Source organism: Amblyomma maculatum, chromosome 2 (assembly GCF_055883805.1).
Source record: "Amblyomma maculatum isolate TAMU_Amacu chromosome 2, ASM5588380v1, whole genome shotgun sequence".
Taxonomy (NCBI): Eukaryota; Metazoa; Arthropoda; class Arachnida; order Ixodida; family Ixodidae; genus Amblyomma; species Amblyomma maculatum.
In genome coordinates, this window is record NC_139345.1 from 196,876,384 (window position 1) to 196,901,209 (window position 24,826).

General features: G+C 44.7%; 1 protein-coding gene across 1 annotated transcript; it reads left to right on the forward strand.

The window, feature by feature from the left end:
* Positions 1-10,626: 10,626 nt before the first annotated feature.
* On the forward strand, positions 10,627-13,906 carry LOC146200868 (uncharacterized). Its single transcript, XM_084592455.1, has 2 exons — positions 10,627-11,570; positions 13,892-13,906. Exons 1-2 carry the CDS (start codon positions 10,635-10,637, stop codon positions 13,904-13,906), a joined length of 951 nt encoding a protein of 316 aa, XP_084448581.1. The 5' UTR covers positions 10,627-10,634.
* Positions 13,907-24,826: the final 10,920 nt, after the last annotated feature.

Sequence of the window (24,826 nt, forward strand, 5' to 3'; positions counted from 1 at the left end):
CAATACTAACCAGACTATAATTGTTAACAAGGTTGATATTGCACGTGAAATACTTCCAAGGGATTTTAATTATTTTCCCTTCGGGAACTCTTGTCGTGATTCTCTTACTTCGCAAAGAGCGAAGCCGCAAAAACACAGTAAATTTCATTGCTTCAAGTGGGAGCTTTTCTGGTGCTCCAAGTAGGCAAACTTTTTGAACCTTCACATTTTACAGGAAGTTTGCAAAATCTGAAGTGCAAAGCAGTCGAAAAGGACCTTGCATCCGAGCCAAATTTTTGAGTAAATTGCGACCTAGCTTTGAATCTATAGTGCTATTTTTGTTCGTGGTGAGAAACCGTGCCGGCCTCACAACCTCTCTTTCGCAGAAGGATGTTCTAGCGGAAGCGAATAAGCGTACCCTATAGCCTCTGCGTCCTCTATTTCCCGTCCTTATTTCTTTTTCAAAGCTATTCATTTTTTTTATTTTGTATGTACAGGGTCGTCCACTTCTAGCTAGAACACGGTCACTGCTTTTAAAGCAACATTGTATCTGACACAGGCAGATGTCGATGCAAAGCGATGCAAGCACAGATACACGGATGTGCTGCTTCACATGGCCAGCCACTTTAGATTACTGCGTGGCCGGGTCGGATGCAATGACACCTTGAAAGCAGTGAACGTGTTATAGCTAGAAGTGGACGAGGCTGTACATAAAACAGGACTAGAGCTATCTTCTGGAGGCGATGACTTGCATATTACCGGTGGCTTGCGCACCCTAGAATGGAAACATTTTCTTGCAGAATTAGGTCATCTCTACCTCCATGCGGGGTAGTCCCCATTTAATTCATTCCAAATGAATGCCGACTTCTCTTGTGGCTTCAGTGACGTACTGTAGTCGGCATAGTTGGCGTGGGAAACAACGGAATATGCCATTTTGGACTGTTTTGATAATGGGGTTACTGTGACCAGTTTTAGTCAGTGCTCGAACGCACGTGTTGTATGTTTCACTTCTTCATACATCCTGCCTTCACACTGCCCTCTTTTCAAAACGACTACATTTCTGGACGGGAATTAGGTGCTTTAGGAACGCTAAAGCAAGCTGTACGGCGAGTGAAGCGTGCTGTGCGAGTCGTACGCCGGCCCTCTCCAAGCTGTTTTCTTCGGAGCCAACTCCTGTCATGTTACTTCCCCGAGGTGTTGCCGACGGCCAAAATGGAAAATAAATTAGGTGATTGCTAACAGTACTGAGCACCGTTAACCGGCATATTAGTAAAATCTTGTCGCGAACAGCTCGAGACGGCGCACAAGCAAACAAGAACGTACAGTCCGCCCGGTATCTGCCCCGCCGCACAGCGCGCATACGCGGGCGCCCGGACGGCTGACACACCAGTTGCTGGTGGCGCCCTCTGCGCTGCGGCGCCTCTGTCATCGCAAATGCGGCCCCCCGCCCCCATGCATTTCGCGCGCGGTCGTCACACTGCCCAATATTATAGAGCACTATAGCGCCGGTCTTCCGATCATCACTCCCCACTCTCATCACTTTCTACGTGTGAAGTCACAACTTCTTCCTCTACAGCCTGCACATAACCTTCGAGAAGCTGCTTGTAGTCTTCAGGAGTGATTGACCCCGCTCCGAGGGGTCGAATGACACCAGCGGTGCACCTTGAGTTGCCACCAATGCAACTTACGTTAGCTCCGCAACGACCTGGAGCGACCTAGAGATAACCTTTATGTCGGACCCTGAATCAATTCGCGCACTGATGAGATTGCGGCTACTCAGCAATGCCACCAGCTAGCTTTCTTGCTGGCGAGCTATACTTCTGCGGAGCTCTGCAGTACATCCTTTTCTTGGAAGGGATAGAGATTGGGGCGACTACCGATTTCTCATCTGTGCGCCCACCCCTCGCCTCTGGCTTTCCCGCGGTGTGCTTTCTTGGGAAACACTTAGCCAAGTGTTCGAGCCTGAGACTTGAAACACTGCCTTCTAATACGAGGTTCCACGCTGTCCTGTCTAGGCAGAGCTGCGCTGACCTGTTTTAGCTCAACTGGCTCCTTCCCCTTCGTCGACGCGCTCGCTCACACCACTGATTTTTAAACCTTCGGTATCAGCATAGTTTTCTTCCAGCCTCAGGACTTCGCTAGGCTTAGTAAGGTCGGTGTGTCATTAGATATTTAGCTTGCCGGAGGCGTACAGACATAAATATACGACACCTACTGCGCATGCGTGCAAACTGCCAGTATGTTCAACCGCTGGAGACGTACTCCGGAGACGTATGCCGCCAGACGTCCAGCTTAACGTAATCTCGCGAGATCTTACGAGATTTCAGCACAGAGAGGATGAGGGAAGCCAAGCAGAGCCGACAGGTGGTGCTACGAGTGCTGCTGCTGCGCAACAGGCCTCATAGTTCTCCCGTTTTCACATAGTTTTCCCAAGCATCCCGAAGGGAAAAAATAAAGGAATGGCGTCATCAAATGCAGCAATGCCCTTGCCCGCATCAAGAATACGTCACGCACAAGCGTTTCAGTGCTGCGGACGACGATGTCCTCCTACCAAAAGTGTGCTGGAATTAGACCCTATGCACGACGCCAGCTAATGGATCGCGATCGCCGCCATCCTCTGCGCTATAGAGCGCATGGCGAACACGCCGTCTAAAGTGCAACGATTTCTAGGCATCTGTCGACGGCGAACGAGCGCTCGCTCCGCTGTGCAGTGCACCCCTTACAAAAATATCTATGATCACTTTATGTGATGTCTTTAGGCAATATGATAATAGAAGCTATCGACCATCAAAAGAATGTCTTTAGAACACGTATGATCCATGTGTGACCTCCCTTCCGACAATTGGCCACCGTGATTCAAAACGCTTTACGTTCATATGATGTCTTTATACCTCATATGATTACCTTATTGATCCTGTCCTATGGACCACCTTCCGACAATTCGCCACCGTGATGCAAAAGGCTTTACGTTCATATGAAGTCTTTATACCTCATATGATTACCTTATAGATCCTGTCCTATGGACCACCTTTCGATAATTGGCCACCGTTATTCAAAAGAATCTTATTCATTAAACGTATTTATACCTCGTATGATTTGCGTATTGACTGCTTTATATGCACTGTATATATATGACCTTCCGAGCTTTCATACATTCACACACATATATATGTGTGTATATGACAACACTGTTTAAATGGCTTCAAAAACATTTGTGAATGTGTACTGTGTGAAGAACAGAAGAGAAATTAAAACTCTTACGTCCATTTATTGGAAGAGGTACAGAAAGAATTCAAAATCCTCTTGCTAGCAGAGACGCCAACGTGTTCTTCACGTGTAGAGCACCCACGTCAAAATTTCTGATGGTGTACCCTGAAAGAAAAAATAACTGGTTATATATAGACATTCAAATTGTCTGGCTATATACTCTGCCAAGCCCTATATACACACCTGGGGAAAGTTATCAGAGGTTCCATCACTCCATCACATACACATATATAATACACATTGGTCACCTTCAGCCCTTTCCCTCCCGAGATATCTTGGGAGTCAATACATGCACGACCCCTCCCGCTACAGAGTATACTCATGTTGCCATTGTAACTCACTCCCTGCCACTCCAATACGCTTTCGTAACGATGCAAACATGTCGTGCCATCTCTGGAGAAGCTATATGAATGCATAAATCTTGCAGGGTAAATTTGAAACAACCTATGAATCGGATGGTTCTCTCCCTGCATCATCACTATAAACCCCATATAACTATCGACGTTAACACTGCATACATAGTGACACAGTACCGGCCATGTGCATCCACGGTTTTATGAGCGAACAAAATGAACAACTCCCAATTCTTGCTCAAATGAAAGTGATAACAATTCAGCAGCTGAGCTGAAAGCTTGCCGAACAAAGAAAGGAATTGATCCTGCCCATAAAAACGGGCAACAAGCAGAAAACTGCGAGCGTAATAAAAATATTAAACAACCATGTCCTGCAGAACATTGTAGTGTATTACTAACTTAAAATTTTCACAGAACATGAAAAAATCCCAGCTACCATGCAGACTAAGCCAGCAGGGAGTGTGCAGCAGTCCCAAAAAAACTCTGCACTGAAAGCATTAATCTGTTCAGCATAGAACTGCATAATTCAAATACTTGTAATGCATGTGCATGAAAGTGCACCAACACACTGCTCAGCATAGCATAACAGTAGGAAATCAAGCCAGGTTTGCTTTCTAGGTTTTGCTGGGAATATCAATTTAGACAAGTCCAGATCACCAAAAAATGCCCCTTGACAATAAAATAATATGGTGGAACACCCTTCTATAGCACAAGCTTGAAGAGTAGTTGATTAGAACAGACAGTTGTGGTACGCAAAATGGCTGGATGTACACATTTAGATAAGTGTCATGCAGCATGTTTTTTTATTGCGAAAGCAATACTACGTCGCACTTTCAAGCCGTCAGTGTGGTCCTGGCGGTAACGACATTTCATCTTTGACCTTTAGACGACCACCGTAGACGACCCCAAGCTGGCAGGAGCTGCCAACTTGAGTATCTCGTTTCCCATGGGCGGTTATGTCAGAATCAGCCTGCCAGGACCCTGGCAGTCACGTTACTTCTATAGCCCAATAAGGCGCGTTCATACGGCTTGGTTAAAGATGGGCTTTATATGTGGGCTGGCAGGAGCTAACTGCCAACTTGGGTCTGTCGTTTCACATGGGGTACGCTTATGTTAGAATAAGCCTGCCAGAACCTTGGCATTTCGTTACCCTATAAACCACTAGGCACATTCATATGGCTTGGTTAAAGCGGGGCTTTATGTGAGGGCTGAGGAACAAGAATGCTCGGTCACCCGCAGCTATTGCTTCCCGCAGATATTCGGTTCAGCAGCGTTGAACTCTTCTCAAAACACACAAACATAGACTGTTTGTATTTCATTTCTAGCCTCTATATAATGGGTAAACTCCTCAAAGTAAACCAGTGTCTACATAAACTGTTACAGGGTTAACAATACAGATTTCAAGGTCTGTGGAGAGAATGTAAAGGTTAAGAAAAGACAAAACCTACATTGAAAGCCTAAAATGATGTAGGTATCAAGCTTTCAGGTGATGTTTAATAAACATATGTGCAATGTCACTGGAGCTGCAAAAGACTGTGCAATCTTTTTTTGCTCTTATATAAATATGCCATGAGTTTGTACAATGAAGAAGCAATATATTGAATTTTGGAAACAAAAGTATGCTGCCAGAACACATACTTCGAAAGAAATCCCTTAAGGAATTTTCAGAAGAATAAATTATTGGGCATGTCATTGTGACAATAAACCAGACCTCCTACCTTTCAATTTACTAAGAATGAGAAGAATGTCTTGTATCACATAAGTGTTAATTATGCAAGATGTTATTAGCCTTCCATAACCAGTATACCGGTAAAAGAAGATATTTAAGAGTGACATCTGGGCCTTGAAGGCTGCTGCACCCTAAAGTTTCCAGTCACGTAGAGCGGCGGCCTGTGGGCTTGTCGCCCATCTGCTCATGCACCTGCATTTTCAACTGTATCAAACCACTTGGCAGGCCCATATAAAATTTTAGCTATCAACCAAGCTGATATCCTACGTGTGAAGAGAAGAGAGTATTTGAAAGTTTAAGCTTTTTAAGGGTAGCATAAATCACTATTTTTTCTACCAGATCGTCCATAAATGGAATGTTGGCATCATGTTAACGTCATACAAAAGCCTTTTTCATGCTTTAAGTGCATAATATTTCATGAATGGAAGCCAACCCTCTTGCCATAATGACTTATCCATGTAACTGAATGGATACCAAAAAAAAAATTTTAAAGCAAATAAAGAATGCTTTTAGGTCCTTATGAAGAACTTACTTTTTATATACAGGTTATATATTGCTCCCCTTCAGTGTCCCTTACCACTACATGAATAAAAAAGAGAAATCCGAAAACATACCTATTATGACATCAACCCTCACTGGATCCAGCGGCTCCTTCTGGTCAACATCCTTGTGGGCATTTGATTTTTTGTCATACAGCGACTTGCCGGCACACTCCTCTGGCGTAAACAATGCCCGCGATAAAGAGCGAGCAAATTTTGTGCCAGAGTTCTTTGCATCAGCCTTGATCCTAGCTAGTGTCCCTTCATCAATCAGGACACCATTGCCAAGGTCAACCTGTGGACAAGAAAAGAAAAAAATTGCATTTGAAGTTTATGCTGTTATTGTATGCTTGTTTAAAAATGTTATTTGAGGAATACTTTCTGTATCGCTACTACTATATAGAACTGTTATTTGAGCCATACCTTCTACATCACTACTAAGTTTTGTAAGAGCAAGTATATGGCTAACCTGGCTTCATAACAGAAGTACCAGCATGGTGACCCAAGGCTTCGCAACCTGAGGGTAACATCTGTCATGATTTGGCCGAGTGGCATACAGCTGCCAAGCAAAAATTCATGCTCTTGATTTTTCGGATATCCATGATTACTCAGAAATTTTAGTGACACAAGATTCTTCATAGAAATAATGTACAGGAGCACCCGATATTTTGGATGCATCACAAATCATTGCTTGATTTTTGAGACTATTCGCATTCACCAGAGCACAAATGATAAGAGCCAAGCCGCCATTAAATACCAATAGTGGAATGGAAGGCATAGAAAATGTAATCAAATAGAGCAACATTCAAGAAAGAAACGGCGTATAGATGCAGGGCACTTTTGCAGTACACCGCAGTAGCATTCTTCACAATGACCCCAATGTGTATTGGGATGCTTCAGCACAGATTGAGGACTATACAGTGAAGCAACATCAAAACATGGGGGTTCAGCAAACGCGCAGTGAAAGGATTGCTTTCGCATCTGGATTTTGTCCAAACCCATACATTATCTAGCTATGTGCCGACAACACTACAGCCATTGAACACTGGTTACTGCCTGCTGTCTGTGTCAACACTGCGCAGTAGCCCTGCCTACAAGGAATGACAGCACGGAGTCGAGTCAGCGGCAAATAAGCCAGGTCACCCTTACTCGACGCACTTGGTGTCTACATGAACTCGCTTCTAGAGAGTAAACATAGCAGCAGTGCCTAGCATCGTGATTCAAAGTTATTGCGCGAGATTCCTGCTCGTGTTTGATTGCACTGCATGTAACGATCAAGAGTTTTAATCATTATTTCTTGCCGCTGATGAGTGCTAAAATGCATTGATTTTTGCCGAGGTTCAAAGCCGCTCCAGAAGCTTTTAGATCCAATAGTTCCCCCGTAACTCCGACTCCCTGACTCGGTAGCGTCTACACACCTTTAGACAAGTGGGTGAACCGAGTGAACTCTACCTGCTCCGCCACCTACTTCACTTGACCCGACTGCATGTACCGCCTTTGTCATAAGTTTAGAGCCCAGAGAGTTTGCGTTTAAGCTGTATATCATTACTTCTTTAACAATCGTGGAAGTTCTAGCCACTGGAGAGGGTAGGAAAAAATACCTTCTTGCCTTAAGCAAGTTTGGAAACCATGGGAATGCATTATCAGCCACATGGTATGGTTCAGGTATGATGAGAGGAAGAAGATGTTTTGCACGGTATGAAGGAGCATTGAATAAGGATAAAGGGCCCCAGTTCGCTGGTCAAGCCAACGTTTCGACAAGGGGACTTGTCTTCATCTGGGCAAAGCGATCATCACTGGCAGGGGTTTAAATATGATTTTGCTTCTGAAGAAGAAAAGCTGGGGAGGCGGAAAGTGGGTGAGAAGAAAATAGGTCGAGTGTGGAGGGAGAGGATGGGTGAGAAGAAGGTCATGGAGTAAAAAAAAATGTTTCTTCAGTATGTATTACTCAGCATGCAACCAAGGATCCTGTGGCCTCCACAAGGAATAAAAACAGCAATACCAGGAAAAACTACAATACCCAGTAGATGATGTCACCGCTTAAGCAGGTTTGGTGTAGATACACCTTACAAAGGAACAGGCTTTGCAAAAGGGCCCTGATAAGGGGGACAATTCTTAAACTTTCTTCAAATTGGGGTGGGGGGGGGGGGGGGGAGAGAAGGACGAAGAAACAGAATAATAACTGCAACGTGAACCACAACTGACGTGCAAAAAAAAAAAGAAAGTTCGAGGGCAAGCTCAAGTAACACGTGATAAGGAGGGAATGTGTTTGCGAAACATGTGCAGCTTATGCTATTGCTGAGGGGAATAGTGTACATGTGCTGTGAGTAAACTGTACAATTAACGCTATATGGGATTGTTTTTCCAAATATTTATGATGCAGAGGGAATATAATTAAGGGATTCTAACGTTCCTGAACTTGATGATTAGTTGGGTGACTAATCATCTACCCAGTATTGTAGTTTTTCCTGGTACAGCCACTTTTATTTCTTTTGCAGGCCACTGTATCCCTGGTTCAAGGCTGAGTAATGCATACTAAAGAAACATCTTTTTTTACTCCACGACCTCCTTTCTTCTCACCCATTCTCTCTCTCCACACTCCTTGACCTACTTTCTTCTCACCCACTTTCCCCCTCCCCAGCTTTTCTTCTTTGGAAGCAAAAGCATATTTAAACCCCTGCCAGTGATGATCGCTTTGCCCAGACGAACACAAGTCCACTTGTCGAAACGTTAGCTTGACCTGCGAACTGATACCCCCTTTACCCTTGTTCAGTGCTCCTTCATACTATGGTATGGCTCAGAAGCAGACCCCCTGGGCTCTAAACTTTTGACAAAAACTACATGAACTCTACAACTGTTTTTTTTTTACTCAACAGGCTTAATCGACTTGTCTCTTTGACCTGACTTGGGCTAGTCAGAGTCAAATACCAGAATGAGCACAAAACTGCTGATGTCATTCTCGACCAAAGTGGCAGTTGGAATATTATGTCGAGATTTTTTTCCATAAATTTTAATTTTTTGAACTGCCCCCTTTTAAAGGTTTCTGATGTCTCTATCAAGTCCCAACTGGTCGTCGACTGATACAGGATTCTATGCCATTAAGTTCTTTTTTTTTTGAGAAAGGAGGGGGGGGAGTTCTTATGAAATTGAGAGCTTGGCACTTTTGGGAGATGATACAGATAAATGAAAAAAAAGGCACATCATATACTTACCAACAGGCAGGGTATAGTCTGCACTTAAGAATTGGAAAAATCATTAGTGTGTTAAATGCAATAGGATGATTACTATTTCAAGAAATAAAAGGCTGGTGCGAAATCATTCGCAATAAATGAGAAACTGAATTTTAGTAACGGCCCACTTTTTATCCTGTGACTATCAAAACGCATGCAGGGCTTAACCTATGGTCGAGCATACGCAGCTCGGCAAAGGTAGCCAAACGTCTGTACATATCAACCGAACTCACAGCACCTTTTGGAATACGTACTGCTCTAACAGCATGATCCTCCCCAGCTGATTTTCTCATTTTCATAGTTTCTAAAGCTTTATTAACCTCATCCTTCGTCACTGGCAGAGGGTCGGAATTTTTGACTACTGCCAATCTCATTATTGTCCTGACTACTTGACTACTCTATAGATGAGTGCAGAACTTCTCGGCTGCTTTGACTACCTTGTCAATATTTGCGATGACATTTCCCTCCTTGTCCCTTAGTGCATACATTTGATTTTTGCCTATGACCAATTTCTTCTTTACCGCTTTAAGGCTGCCCCCGTCCTTTAGAGCATGCTCAATTTTCCCCGTGTTATACTTCCTTATGACATCCACTTTATTTTTATAGATTAGCTTTAATATCTCTGCCAGTTCTATCCTGTCTGTTGGGTTGGAAGCTTTCATACTTTGGTATTAATCAAATCATTCGTCGATCCCCTTTGATAATTTACTGGTATCCTAACTATCCTACAGTCTGCTCTTCCACTATCTTTCTGATAGCGGCAGATAGAATACCTCTCTTGACCACGTCAACTGCTAATTACTGTCTGCCAGAGCCGTGCCCATGTTTGCTACACTGTGCTTTTTAAATGTCAAATCAAGGTCAAATCAGACACATCTTGGTGAGCTGCTTTTGCAATGTGCAGAGCTACTGCTCTAAAAACTGTTGAAAGTCACATCAGAAACAGATGCATGTTCCTTGTTGATGGCCAAGAAGCTACTGTCACTGAATTTTCAAACATTTTTGAAGAGGTTACATCATGGAAGTCCCCGCAAGGGGCACCTGTTAAAGCAGGTGTTTGTGTGTTTTGTGCGACACCACGGACCCCGAGCACCCACGCTTAGCCGTGCGTGGCATCGTCGTGTCTGGGGAAAAGGGGATCCTGGTGGTTCAGCTGATACCGAGTGTTTGGACCTTTAAGGCCCCTCGGCGGAGGCAACACACCACTTTGGCCCACGCTTCCCATAGACGGCACCTCCAGGCTGACCCACCTGGGGGAAATCGGCAGTCGCCCTTTCCTATCCTCCCCCCCATCTTTCGCTTTCCTATCGTCTGTCCTAAAGCTCTCCTGTCCTCTACTCTCTTCTTAGTTTTTCCTTACTTCCCGGTGGCGAGGGTTAACCCTGTGTGGAGTAACCACCCTGTGTTGCACCATATTAGGTTATAGTTAAGATGTACAGCTGGCGTGGGCAGGGCGCTTGCTCAAGCTCCTGTCTCGTCCCCTTGTTGGACTCCATGGTGGGTAGCTGGCATCATAACCGAACAAAAATTGAATTACATGGCCTCTTTTATTTCTAAAACTGATCGCCCTCCCAGTAAGAGAGGGCGCACCGATGTGACAAACAAGTTTTTTACGAAACATGTCAACAGCTTTCCCCACTTCCATGTCGTGCACTCGGAACACCCAGAAAAAACTGCCCGTCAGATCTCGCCATTCCTAGTGACAAAGACGCTCACAGGTACCATAGGTCAGGGCTACAAAATTAAGAAACTACCAAATGGTGACCTCCTCCTAGAAGTGCTGTATAACCATCAGAGTGAAAAGCTAACAACCGTTACGTCGTTCGGGGACATCCCTGTCTCAATCAGCCCCCACAGGTCACTCAATACAGTTCGTGGAGTCATTTCAGATAATGATCTCAAATACGTGACTGAGGAGGAACTACTAGAAGGACTAAGAGACCAAAATGTAACCAATGTCTATCGAATCAAAATTAGGAGAGACAATAACGAGATTCAAACTAAACACATTGTGCTAACATTTGCACTGAGCACCCTTCCTGACTCAGTTGAAGTAGGCTACCAAAAACTCAAGCTCAGACCGTACATTCCCAACCCACGCCGCTGCTACAATTGCCAAAGATATGGCCACAGCTCCCAGAGCTGCCGAGGCCGCCTCACCTGCGCAAAATGTGCCTCCAACGAACATAGCACTGACAACTGTCACACCGAAGCAAACGTTTGCGTAAACTGTGAAGGCAATCATCCAGCCTACTCACGATCTTGCCCTACATGGAAAAAGGAAAAAGAGATTGTAACCTTGAAAATCACGGAGAATATTACTTCCGGAGAGGCAAGAAAGCGGCTTTCGTTGGTGCAGAATCCAACTTACTCTGTGATGACGCAACAGGGCGCAGCGTCATCGCAGACCTCGGCATCTGCCCAGGTCACGTCCAGTGACCGTGGTGCAGGGCCATCCGCGCCCCCTGTGGAGGTAGCTAGTGCTACTCCACTATCCCCAAAACAGGCCACGCCGACCCCCAGGTCAGCAGGCCTAAAGGCCTTGCCCCAAGGGGCGAGGTCAAAAACAAGTGTATCCGTGCCTTCTGCACGAAGGTCCAGCATATCTGAAGATGTGATGGACACATCGCCCCCCTCGCCTCCGCAGCAGCGGCGGCAAAGCTCTCTCGAGCGTAAAAGAAGGGACAAAGTCCCAATAACGGGTCTAAAAAACCCAACAACATAGATTTTCAACCCTATCCCCAACTAACCCGCCACCATGGCATTTCTAGTTCACTGGAACTGTCGCGGGCTCTTACACAACTACACTGATATAATTGACATTTTAAATTCATTTTCTCCAGTTGCGTTGTGTCTCCAGGAGACCAATCTCGGACCACAGAACAAAAACTTTCTTAAAAAATATAAAGTCTTCCGTTGTGACCGACAGAATTCAAGGAGGCTCTCCGGAGGCACTGCTATTGTGGTCCAAGGTGGCGTTGCGACACGAGGAATCAACCTTAAAACCTCAATTGAAGCTGTTGCAGTCACCGTGGTGCATTTTAAAACAATAACAATATGTTCTTTATACATCGAACCTCATTTCACTATCACACTTAATGATTTACAAGCAATTTTAATGCAACTACCGGAGCCATATATTTTAGTAGGGGATTTTAATGCTCACTCATCCTTTTGGGGAAGCGAAAAAACGGACGCCAGAGGTCGGATTTTAGAAGATTTTATTCTCAACAACAATGTTTGCCTCCTGAACACGGGCAAACACACTTACTGTTCTTCAAGCACTGGAAAAATGAGTTGCATTGATTTGTCCTTTTGTTCACCAAGTCTTTTCACTGATTTTAGATGGAATGTTATTGACAACCCTTATGGAAGCAATCATCTTCCCATCATTATCAGTCTAACATCGTCACCATTAATCACCTTTACTAAACCACGGCGTTGGAAACTGTATCTAGCCGACTGGGCACTCTTCCAAAAACATGCCGCTTTAGAAAAACTTATTTCGGACAGCCTCGATGTCAACGAGCAAAATGAAAAGTTCACGGAATGTATCATTGCCGCTGCTCATTTAGCCATCCCCCAGACTTCGGGAATAGTATGAAGGAATGGAAAGATATGGTATACAAAGGAATGTAGAGAGGCCAAAAAGAAGCAGAACAAAGCCTGGGGAATTTTTCGTCGATACCCTACACAGGAAAATCTAATTAAATATAAAAAGGCAAGGGCTAAGGCTCGAAATATTCGACGTGATGCTGAAAAAAGATCTTGGCAAGGTTATGTGTCTTCAATAAACAGTTCCGTCACAGCAAAGAAAATGTGGGAGCAAGTCCGCAAACTCGATGGCAAATTCTCTCCTTTTGCAGTTCCTTTCCTTACACCCCCTGATGCACAAACAAATATACTCGAGCAGGCTGACCTATTGGGAGAACACTTCTCTCATGTTTCTAGTTCCCTACATTACACAGACTCCTTCTTAAAGTATAAAAACACAGCAGAAAAACAGAGACTTCCTACAAATGGTTATACCAACGAGCCCTACAATAACTTAATTACAGTTCAGGAACTCCATAGAGTATTAACTAATGGCAAGAAAACTGCACCAGGCCCCGATGAGATACACTATGAAATGCTAGCCCATCTGTCCGAACCTGCAGTAGAAGCACTCCTGAAATTTTTTAACAAAATCTGGGTGTCAGGCAAAATGCCTGATGCTTGGAAGAAGGCTGTCGTTGTACCATTCCTGAAGCCTGGAAAACTGCCAAACTCTCCTACTAGTTACAGGCCAATAGCCCTAACTAGCTGCCTTGCCAAATCATTCGAAAGCATAGTCAATACCAGGTTAATGTTCATTCTTGAAGCTCGTGAACTCCTTGACACCCACCAGTGCGGCTTCAGAAGAGCTTGTTCAACACTGGATCATCTAGTTCGGCTTGAAAACACAGTCCGAGAAGCCTTCATACATAAACAGCACTGTCTCGCAGTTTTCTTTGATATGGAAAAAGCGTACGACACCACCTGGCGATTTGGGATACTTCGCGATCTGGCAGATCTTGGAATCCGCGGCAAAATGTTGAACTGCTTAAAAGATTTTTTGTCCGACCGCTCGTTCCAAGTACGCCTCGGTTCTACACTCTCGAGGAACTTTACACAAGAGAACGGAGTACCGCAAGGATGCATATTAAGTACTACACTTTTCATTGTAAAAACGAATTCCATAGCCAAAGTAATCCCACAGTCTGTTATGTACTCACTTTATGTTGATGACCTCCAAATCGCATGCACATCATTCAGCCTATCGACGTGTGAGCGACAGATACAACTAGCATTAAAGAAACTGAGTAATTGGGCAGATAAAAATGGATTTAGGTTCTCGCCTCAGAAAACAGTTGCCGTTCTTTTCTCTCTGAGGAGAGGCCTGCAGCTCAATCCCACCCTGCACCTAAATGAAACCATACTCCCGATAAAGCAAGAACACAAATTTTTAGGACTAACGTTTGACAAGAAGCTCACATTCCTCCCACACATAAGCAGCCTGAAAGTCAAAGCCTCTCGAGCTCTCAACATCCTTAAAGTACTCTCGAGGAGACACTGGGGCTCTGATAGGACATGTCTTCTCCATATCTATCGCTCAGTGGTACGCTCCTGTTTAGATTACGGGTGCGTGGTCTATGGGTCAGCGAGACCGTCATACCTTAAACGGCTGGACCCAGTACATAACCTGGGTCTGCGTCTTTCAACTGGTGCATACAGGACATCGCCGGTGACAAGTCTGTATGTAGAAGCAAACGAACCGCCACTAAAATACAGGAGGACCATGCTTACACTTTCATATGTTCTGAAAATTCGCTCGTTACCGAAACATATTTGTTACTCCATACTTACAAACTGCCCCTCAAGAACACTGTACATCAATAAACCTCGATCCATCAGACCTCTCATACTCCGTTTTGAAGAGCAGTGCCGGGAACTTAACTTGCTGGATGCACTTCCTGATATTGCACGGAGACCTGACCCACTGCCACCTTGGTACAACTTCACTGCTGTGTGTGACTTCACATTAACTCAATTTCGCAAATCACAAACACCGCACGAACACATAATACAAGAGTTCTTGGCATTAAATCAGAAATACAGTGATCACAAGGCATTTTATACAGATGGTTCAAAGACAATATTTCATGTAGGCAGTGCAGTAATAGAAGACAAACAGGAAACAACAGTAAGGTTACCACAGTGTGCCTCAATATTTACTGCCGAATGCTACGCCTTATCCCTAGCAATAGATAAAATAGTCAACAAAAACATCAAAAACAGTATCATCTATACAGACTCTCTGAGCGTACTCGCATCACTACATCAAAAAAATGCTATAGAACCTTTAGTAGGGGACATAGTCCATTATGTAGTGATAGCAAAAACACAAGGACTTAAGGCGGGGGTCCCACGGTGGCCATCTTGGAATTAGTTCAAATTCTGCCACCAGGCTACGCCACTGATTCAGGACTGAGAAAGTGCCTATCGGCCTTGCCCCCAGTTGGCCGAGGGGCCCAACCATTGCTTTGTAGAGAAGCTTTCTTTTGTTGGAGGGTGGGTTTTCAAAGCCCCATTCTTCTCCCAGCCGTGCGCAGGGGGAAGCGTTCACCTGTTCTTAGCTTGACTACTGCGGATAGCAGGACTACGGGGTGCTAGCTTGCCTTACCACGGCTGAACTTGAGCGGCGACGCGGACCGCCGCCGCTCGATTCGGCCATGACCGAATGTGCGTAACGTAAATGAAAAGTACCACCTCGTTTTGTTGTTCACTGTTCTGGATAGAGTGGAAGCTTGAGCGAGTTGATGATACATAGTCGATATATGTTCAGGATAGCTCAAGTGTATACCAAAAATGGAAAGGTGCGATATGATGGAAGATATTTATGTAGCCTTTGTATACTATACTTTGACTCACAAAAGATTTGCACCACTGCTAAAGGCAGGGGCTCCCTGGCCCATTCAAATGCGCACTGTAATAGGTAATTGTGCTCCGACGCACCCCTCGAATCGGCAAGGGCGACAGTGGGAGCACAATTGCCTATTATAGGTGGTGTGAATAGTGGTTATTCAAACAAAAGGAAGGAAAAGAGTGCTGCCGGCCCCTTCAACTGCTATCTAAAATCTGAAGCGCCCAAGCTGCAGCCGGCGGGAAAGCAAAATGATGGGGAGAGTAAAGCGAGGGGAAGTGCAGAGGGGAGCTATAACAAGAAATTACAGGGGGAGCTTTGTACATTAGTTACAAAGTACAAAAACAAAAAGGGAAACGCGTTTGCCTCGCTCGCGCGCAAGTGTCCAAGTGCTCTTGGTCCATGGCGCCCAGGCCTTTCACAGTACTAAAAACATTTTGTGAGACGAAGTATACATCTTTGGTGGTTTCGTCATGAACTCTGGCTGAAATCGACACCTGTATTGTCTTTCCTTTGATACCCATCTTTTGAGCTGTTATCGCTTTTGAAGTTATGGCATTTATAGTAGGATATTCTTGCGAGCTCTCTGGTGCAGAGCTACTTTTATCAAACGTTATTGCACATAATAATATTGCAATAAAGTCGGTTTCAATCAACAGTAATCATTTTCTTTTTTCTTTTTTTTTAGTTCGGGCTTTTCTAACCATAGAAACTGACGTTGGTAACCTAATGAGCTGAGAAAAGGGCGATGGCCAATTTCATTTTACCTTAGAGAGGACAGTCGGCATTGCGAAATAGGTGTGAAATACCTACCAAAAGGGTAAGCACTACGCAGCTGCCGCAATGCATTCAGGCTAAATTTTGGGGGAAATGAATTGGAGAGGGGAGGGTAGCAGACAGTTATGAGGCAACGTCGCCAGTAGAAGCGGGTTAGTTTCGCAAGCGCGTTAGACCGCTCCTTCTCGACCCTTCCCCTTTGAATCTCCTCTGTACTCTTCATTGGTTAGATGTACGTCTTTGCTGCATTGCGAATCCAGTGTACTTTCTATATATTTATTTACTTATTTATTTATTCACTACCAGCATCACCTGCTTTCATAACAAGAATAGAACGGCAATCACTCGTGCTAACCACGGTAAAATGCATAACTGGCTGCTACTGAGGCATTCTTTGGAGTGAAAGGATTCGTTTCTGTGGTTGTATGTGCAACAAAAGAATAATGCAAGACGCCATTCGGTTACTTACTGCCCCTAGAATTTGTCCGGACATGTACTTCCTCGCGCTGCCCTGATGTGGCCATTTGGCGTGCTGAACAGCTTTCTTTTTTTTTTTTTTAGAGCCCAGCTCTTTGGCGCCCGTTCCTGCGTTTCGCGTCGCCGTCTGCGTTGTCCCTCGTAACCAGCTCCGCAGCCAGGGCAGCGCACGCTCCTGCCACCATTCGCCGCTGCGTGTCCCCCCCCCCCCCTACCTTTTTCCTTTGTGGCGGCGACGGTGTTTTCCGGTGTAAGTGGATCGCGGTGCATACATCCTAAGCCGAAACGCAGAGCCACGTTGACTTGACTCGCTAGCAGCGTCAGCGGCATCAGTCAGCCGCTGCTATCTCTTCGCTGCGCAACGCTCCTACAGGTCCATACGCTGCATTACGCGAACTCCTGATCCACAAAGCTTCCTTCATGACAGTCAAGAACTGTTAGTGGAGTGTTTCTTAAAGAAATACGTGTGAAAAATAAAATAAAAAAGTTGTCTTTGCCTCAATCTATCGAAAAGCTGGAACAGCCAATGAGATATGCTCAAATTTCGCATTAGGAAGTAACGTAATTGTGGGTATTTTTTCTGTTGTAATAAAAGTAGAAAAAAAAAACGCGCGCGCTGATATATGTGGGTGTGCGTACTTTCCTTTTCATAACGCGTTGACCGCTTTCTTTTTTCCCTGGTGGGGGTGGGGGGGGGGGGTGGAGGCATTTCCATTGAAACACACGAGGCTATATAGTGTTGACGGTAAGCTAACCGCCCCTCCCCCTCCCCCATTTTTGTTTTTATTTAGAATAGCAGCTTGGGCGTGTTGCTTATGCATCTTGAGGTTACAGCGCGGAACGTGGACGGGAGCACGAGGTCAGAAGACGACACAACGAATAGATTGATGTTTTAGATTGAGCTCCTTGTGCTATATACAGCAACAAGAGCAGGTGGGCTGAAGGCGAATGCACCAGCGCTGGTAGTAAGCGTACATTGGTAATGGTACTCCAGCTACAATAACTACCGCGAGCTCTAGTTTCAAGTCAGTCTGCGCTTTTGTTGCGACATTTTTAGCTATAAGGTGCGTTGAGAAAGCGGACTGCCATACTAGCAGCACTCGAGAGCGTGAGTGCAACATATTTCTGAAATATATTCAAAATATATGTAATGCCTCCCTGAGGGGTAATGTAAATAAAATAAATAAATAAACATATTCTGAGCAATAAGACGACCAGAAAAGTGCGACATCACGAGCAGTTATCTAAATATGCGCCGCTTTGCAACTAGCACATGTGTTTCTTGACAATGATTTCATAATTTGAAATTTGCCAGCCCCGGAATTCTTTTGACATGTCTGGGGATCGTACAATAAGATGCCCTTTTTGGTTCGTCTGCGGTTCCAATGAAGAAGGGGGGGGGGGGGGGGGGGGGGGGATCGCCCCATTTAGACAAGTACTGGCGAACCTACACCGTTTGCAAACATTGTCCCCACGAATGTGTGAAGGGTTTGTTTCATCATTGATGGAAAAAAGAAAAACAGCCCGAGGAAACAGTATGGGAAATCGAAGAACTGACAAACATGGCTGTCAATCCTCACATTCCTTCTGTAGGTAAACCCTCGTAACTGCCATAAATAAAGCGGGTACTCCAAAGCACTTTCCATGCGCCGCGACGTCAACGCCGCCGTCACGGCAGGCGTCGCAAAAGGGGAATGTACCTGCATGTTCGTGGTGCTGGCTCGCTCACCCTCTCGCGCGGACTGAGAAAATTTGAAAACCGTGAAGAAAACTATTCTGTGAAGAAAAGAAGCAGGGGGAGCTAAGTGGACTTCAGGACGAGAAGAACGGAGTAGGGGACAGCCGCGCGGTCCCAACCCCTCGCTAGTTTTCGACGCGTGTAGCACGCGCCAGATATCTGGCAGGGACAGATCACAGCATCAGAGCTCGCGATGCACGCATGCGCAGACCGGCTTTGGCTGACGCGTGCGACGACGTTAGCGCAGCAGTGCATGACGCATGTGTGTTTGGAGTCGGGGCTTATGTATTCCAGTAGTTCCCTTCACCCCACGCCACTTCTACCCCCAACATGACGCAATTTTGGATGTACTTTGGGGAAGTGGTATGCCTTTATACTTTCTTCAATAGCCACACTGAGAGAAAAAACTTGACGAATGCTAAGCAGCACAGGCATCGGAATGTATTCATTTTCATGTTATACAAAACATTTTCCCAGTGCATGCCCAGATTATTTTGGTCAATTTTGGTCAATCTAGTCTGAATTTACTAGCTTTTGTAGGCTTACAAAAAGCGGCTATGAGCTTTAGGCACACTGTCTCTCTGCAATGCTGTTTCTTGGGCTAGTTGGTGGAGTTTGCTCATTTTGACAAAGCGCAAAAAAGAGGCAGGGATGGTCGAGAGACATGGGACAAAGCGCTTTGCCTGTCCCTCGTGCCTGTATATTTTTAGCCCTTGCCCAAAATGACCAGTCCCTGTCCTTCTCTCTTCCTCTATCATGAGATAAATCATGGTGGCAATTCGTTGACCTCACCCCAATGTTTTGTTGTTTCACTATGCCATGCAGCGTTTCAGCAGGATTAGAGTTGAACAATGGCAGAGCTGGTTCAGGGCCCCTTGTTGCACCTAACCCTTATCCTCCTTTTTTTGTCCACACAAGAACTCCTTAGAATGACTTTCCAATCAGTCGGCTGAAGTATGCTCGCGAACGCTCAAGATGCAAGTTGATAGACCCTTGAAGCAATTTCTCTAAACCAAGAAAATGGCAGATGCAGCGAATATTTATGCAGTTTCTTCTGCGGCGATGCTGTTTCAAGTCATTTTGTTTTTTGGACATTATGTTTCCATTCCCTCCCATTTATTTCCGATTTTATCATTGCAAAGGAGTGGAAATTTGTTTTCCTATCACTAAAAAAAAAAAAAAAAAAGTTGTCTGCGAGGCGTGGTCGCCATTTGTTATCTGTGCACAGCAAAAATGGGTGATGTTCGCTACACGTGGGAACGAAGCTATAGCGATAACTCGGCGAGGTCAACTGTGGGTTTCACCGCAAGGTCTCGACATACAGCTGTCTACATCGAATTGACGTGGTATTGTTATCAAAAATCATTTCGAAACGGATTGAACAGGTTCAGCCCAGTTCGTGAATGCACCTTCGTGCAAGACTCAGGCTCCTATCTCCTGAGGGAAGCAACAACTGCTGCCTTGGTAGATATTGCCGCGTGTCTTCTGCGTGTTTGCTTGGAATTGCTTTCGCACTGCTAGCTGTGCTACTATGCTTATATTTCTGAATCTTTTTGAGTAAGACCACGTGGCTCCTTGATGCTAAGCAGTAAGGATTACAACTAGCGTTAGTCTTTCGTTTTATTTTCTTTTACTGCTTTGCATGTTTGTTATCGGAAATGCTTTCAGTAAAAAAAGAAAAATGCCGCTGGTGACCTCGACGTCAAAACTGCGCGCCGAATCAGACTGTCATGTGATTTCCGCTCCACACATCGTCGCATATTTCATTTCGGTGGTGTCAATCGATATCCAGCCATTCGGAGGCAAAAATTCTGAGCCTCCTCTACTTACTTTACTAAAACTAACTGACGTGTTCGAAGGTGTGAAGAAAACGATGTCCTATGTCAAAACCAAACGCGACGTTTATTTACTTTTTTTTTTCCGGTACAAAACCGGAATGAGGTGCAAGAAACACCCAAAAAGCTTGGAATTTCACTGCGATGACTAATCGGGGATGACCATGTGCGCTTGTAAAGGGAGGCTGTCATTGTGCTAATAAATACGTTCGATTTTTTTCATTGCGGCAGTCTAAAAACAGTGGCGATGTGCGTGTGCCGCGATGGATATCAGTACTCTGTTCTGCACGACCGCCCGATACAGACACGCGCTTCATTCCGTCAACCCACCACATGCACTAAATGTCCGCGAAAGCGTTTAGGGTGCATTGCATAATAATAATAATAATAATAATAATAATAATAATAATAATAATAATAATAATAATAATAATAATAATAATAATAATAATAATAATAATAATAATAATAATAATAATAATAATAATAATAATAATAATAATAATAATATTAAAACAGACCCCTGGCCTTGAAACATGGATCCACGGCTTCGAGGCTTACTATTTTGAGCATAGCGTAGACGCACAGAGAAGTAGAGAGTGCCGGCTGTGCACGCGCATTAGCCCTACTTGGCCCCACTAATGCCACTGCGTGTGCGCCGAAGGAATCCGGTAATTCGGTTTACATGTAGGCAAGCACTTTTCTCTTGTCACAGTGAAATGCGCCCAGCTGCCCTCTCGGCGTCACTTTGTTTATGTTACGCTGTCTGCAGTCGAAACTTCTCTCTTTCCACGCAGCGTAGTGTGGTGAACTGTCCCACCTTTGCGAAGATGTCCATACCCGCTTCGTAAGTGACCAAATACAATTAGACAGACGTACAACGGCTGTTACGTTTCATTACGGTGATTATCGGTGATGACGTCTGGTTTTTGATTATCTATGAGCACATATTTGTAATGTTTATAAGCATGAAAAGCACTGAACCAAAACAGTGTACATTCTCATTTCAGCTAACGCTCGACATTCGGTTCAGCAGCGTCGAATTCCTTCGTTTCTTTTTTTTTTTTCATCTGTACTCCGTATGCGACGTCGTCCTTTTGCAGTTGTATTTCTTGTAGCGGCTGCGAAGCTACATTCAAAACGGTGCTTTCCGAGAGGACAGCTGCACCTAAGCACACGTGTGCCACTGAAAGCTCTAGGGAACAGAGCACGCACCAACGGAGATGTGAAGGAGACAACCAGTCGATACCGCCGGCCGAAACTATTTTTTTTGGTCTACTGTCCTATTCCTTTTTCGACCAATATTTGAGAGTCGCATGACGCACATAGCATCTAAACGGTGGATCATACGCGTGGTATGCCAGCTGGCGTATCGTGATGTCATGTGCGAGCATTTTGCCAGCACACCATGCAGCATAACGTGGCGATATCCGTAGCACTCGCTGTCAAACACATAATGTCTACATTTTGCGAGAAATACCACTTGACCAACTGCGCGCACGGATGAAGAACCTCGTCCAAGCAACCTGCAATCTGTCAAGGCATGTCTTAATTTTGATAAATTTGCACTTTTGTCGCCAGCCGAAAAGCAAGCCCGATACATGTAAATTTACCGGAAGATTCTGCGCATTCTGTTTGGATTTTGCTAGCCGTGTCACTTGCTATCCGAGCCTGAAGCGCCTGGCGAAATACGAATGCGTGAGGGAAAAGTACAGGGCCAGAAGCATATTCAGAAAAGCACAAAATAGCGCAAAGCCCCTCAGCCATTGGGCGTGAAGGTTAGCGGCTTAGCACTGCAGGCGAGCGTCCACTGTTCGCACACAATGCAGGGGTGCAAAGGGTGATGCGGTGACCATGTGCAGGCTCTTCATGCGAGCGAATAGCCCCCGCATAAACCACAGTGTATGCGCGCAAAACATGTGCACGCACGTAGTGTGCGTGTCATGTCTTGTCACCTAAAAAAAGCTTTCACTCCGTGGTCCTTCCCTAATGAACTGTTTGTGTTTCCACTTTGAGTAGATGCGTCTCCTTGTGCTAGGAACCAGCGGTGTCTCGCACCACGTTCTCAATCGAGTGGTGCCTCCAGGTATCCATTCATTCCTTTCACTCCACTGACACTCCCTGCTTTCCTCTATATCATGAATTGTAGCCTCTGCATCAGGTGAGAGAGTTGTCGAAATTCTTCCTCTATGGGATGTTTGAAACCGGATCTGCTGCAGAAAGAAGAAGTTTCGACAGGCAATGAATTTTTGAAAAGTGTGACACTCGCCTCACAAACAGCAATGCAAATAGCCACAAGCAAGACACTTCACAGCACAAAAGTAGCATAGGTGGGTTGCTGAAACCTAGAAGTCAGCAGAGCAAAACCCCTTCACCATGGCAGCCAAACCTGTTTTGAGGGCAGAAGTTGGGTGCAGCGCAGAATACTTCTATGTCCAGCCTGATGTCATGCGCGAACGTGTTGAGCAGAATTCCTTCACTATTGAGAGCCTGGAGGAGGTAGGGGCAGGGGAGGTGTTATGAATGGCACTCACAAACGGAGGGGTTCTTAATCCCATAATTGCGACAAGAAGAAGAGGGGTGCAGGAAATGTACGTGGCCATTATTACCACAATAGACGTCTCCTGCACTGCACCTGTTTTGTGCCCCCAAAACAGGTTTGGCCGCCATGGTGAAGGGGTTTTTGCACTGCAGAGAAGCTGACTTCTAGGTTTCTTGACTAGCTTCAGTACTTTGAAGGAGTGTAGTCACGCGCGCCTCTCCTGGCAATTGAATGAACTCACACTTTTGCTGCTTTTACCTAGATGGCGCTAGCAGTGAAAAACCTTTAATGACCGAATACAGGTGCAAATACTAATTATCACCATGGTTTGTGTTTCTTATTTTAACTTTATTTTACAGTAATACAATATTAAAAAAAAGCCAACTCAAACAAGGCTCACGTTGTTGAGTATGACGGCCTTCTCCATTGAATGTCGTGTACGAAAAATTGATTATATTTGAAGGCTCAGTATAATCGTGCTAATTGTATAAAGCGCAATTTGCGATCAGGGTTCACAAATAACGACTATTCTAGTTTCGCCATGCATGATTCCTAGGCTGTAGAATGAGCGGTTTTTCTGGTCAAGCTATGCGATGTGAGGCAGTATTACGGAAATCTTCAAATTGGAAAGGTAATTAAAAACGAACTAGCGAATAAATTTCGATGAAACTTCGTACACTCAACTATTATAATGTGCGCCCGAAGTGGTAAAAATTTTACTGCTGGGCACGTTGATAAAGCGCAGATATTCGTGCCCAAAATAGCCAAACTTTACCATGTTTAAAAGGCTGCCGATCAAAGACTGATTAAATTAAAACTAATTACGCTTCAGGTTTCATAATATAAGTACCCATTCTATGTGTAGGCCAAAGGAAACTGTTCTAAGTGCAGCAGTTTCTTCAGCCAACTAATCCGAAGTAGGGTATATCAACGACGCTAGCGAATTTGTCATCTGCAAAACCACCTCTCATGCAGTTGATAACGTTGACACACTAAAGCAGCGCACATCATTTGACAGAGAGTATATTAAGCTTTCGAATGATGCCTACATTGTGATGTTTGAAAAAGAACAACGCGCAGAATGCTCACGCAAACATTGCCTAAAATGGCACATTCGCGCTGCCGGAGTGGGACCCCCGCCTTAATATCAAATTTTGCTGGGTGCCAAGCCACGTTGGAATCAGTGGTAATGAGAGGGCTGATGCATGTGCCGCGGCCGCCTCCAATGCTCAAGTACAGAAGGTGAAAATTCCACATAATGACGCCATAAAATTCATACAAAGAACACTGAGACAAAAATGGCAGGCTGCCTGGGATAACGAAGTTAATAACAAGCTACACCTAGTAAAGCCAGTTATAGAAGAATGGAAAACATGCAGCCATCAAGAACGTTTTATTGAAGTAATCTTATGCCGCCTTCGTTTCGGACACACCCACCTGACTCATAACTTCATCCTAGCAAAGAAAGACAAACCCATTTGCGAACACTGCGGAGAGGTGGTCACCATAAACCACATCCTAATATCCTGTATAAAACTCGATCAACTTAGAAAAAAGCATTTCCGACAGTTCTATGACAACTACATTCCCTTACATCCTAGCTTACTCTTAGGAGAAAATTCACTGATTAAAACGTCTTCTCTCATTGATTTCTTAAAAGATGCCAACATCCTAAACCTACTCTAGTGTATTAAAATAATCGCTCGCTTCCTTTCACCAAACAGATACGCAAACTCCGAGCTTGGCGCATAATGGCCTTAGCTGCCTATGTGCCACAAAACACAACACAACACAACACAAACATCATGGAAGTTCCATGAATGTGAGTAAAGTTTTTGGTTCGGATGTTGATAGGTGACTGGATGGTGGAGCAAGCCAGTAAGTTGGTGGAGCAACTTGGTAAACAACCGGAGAACTT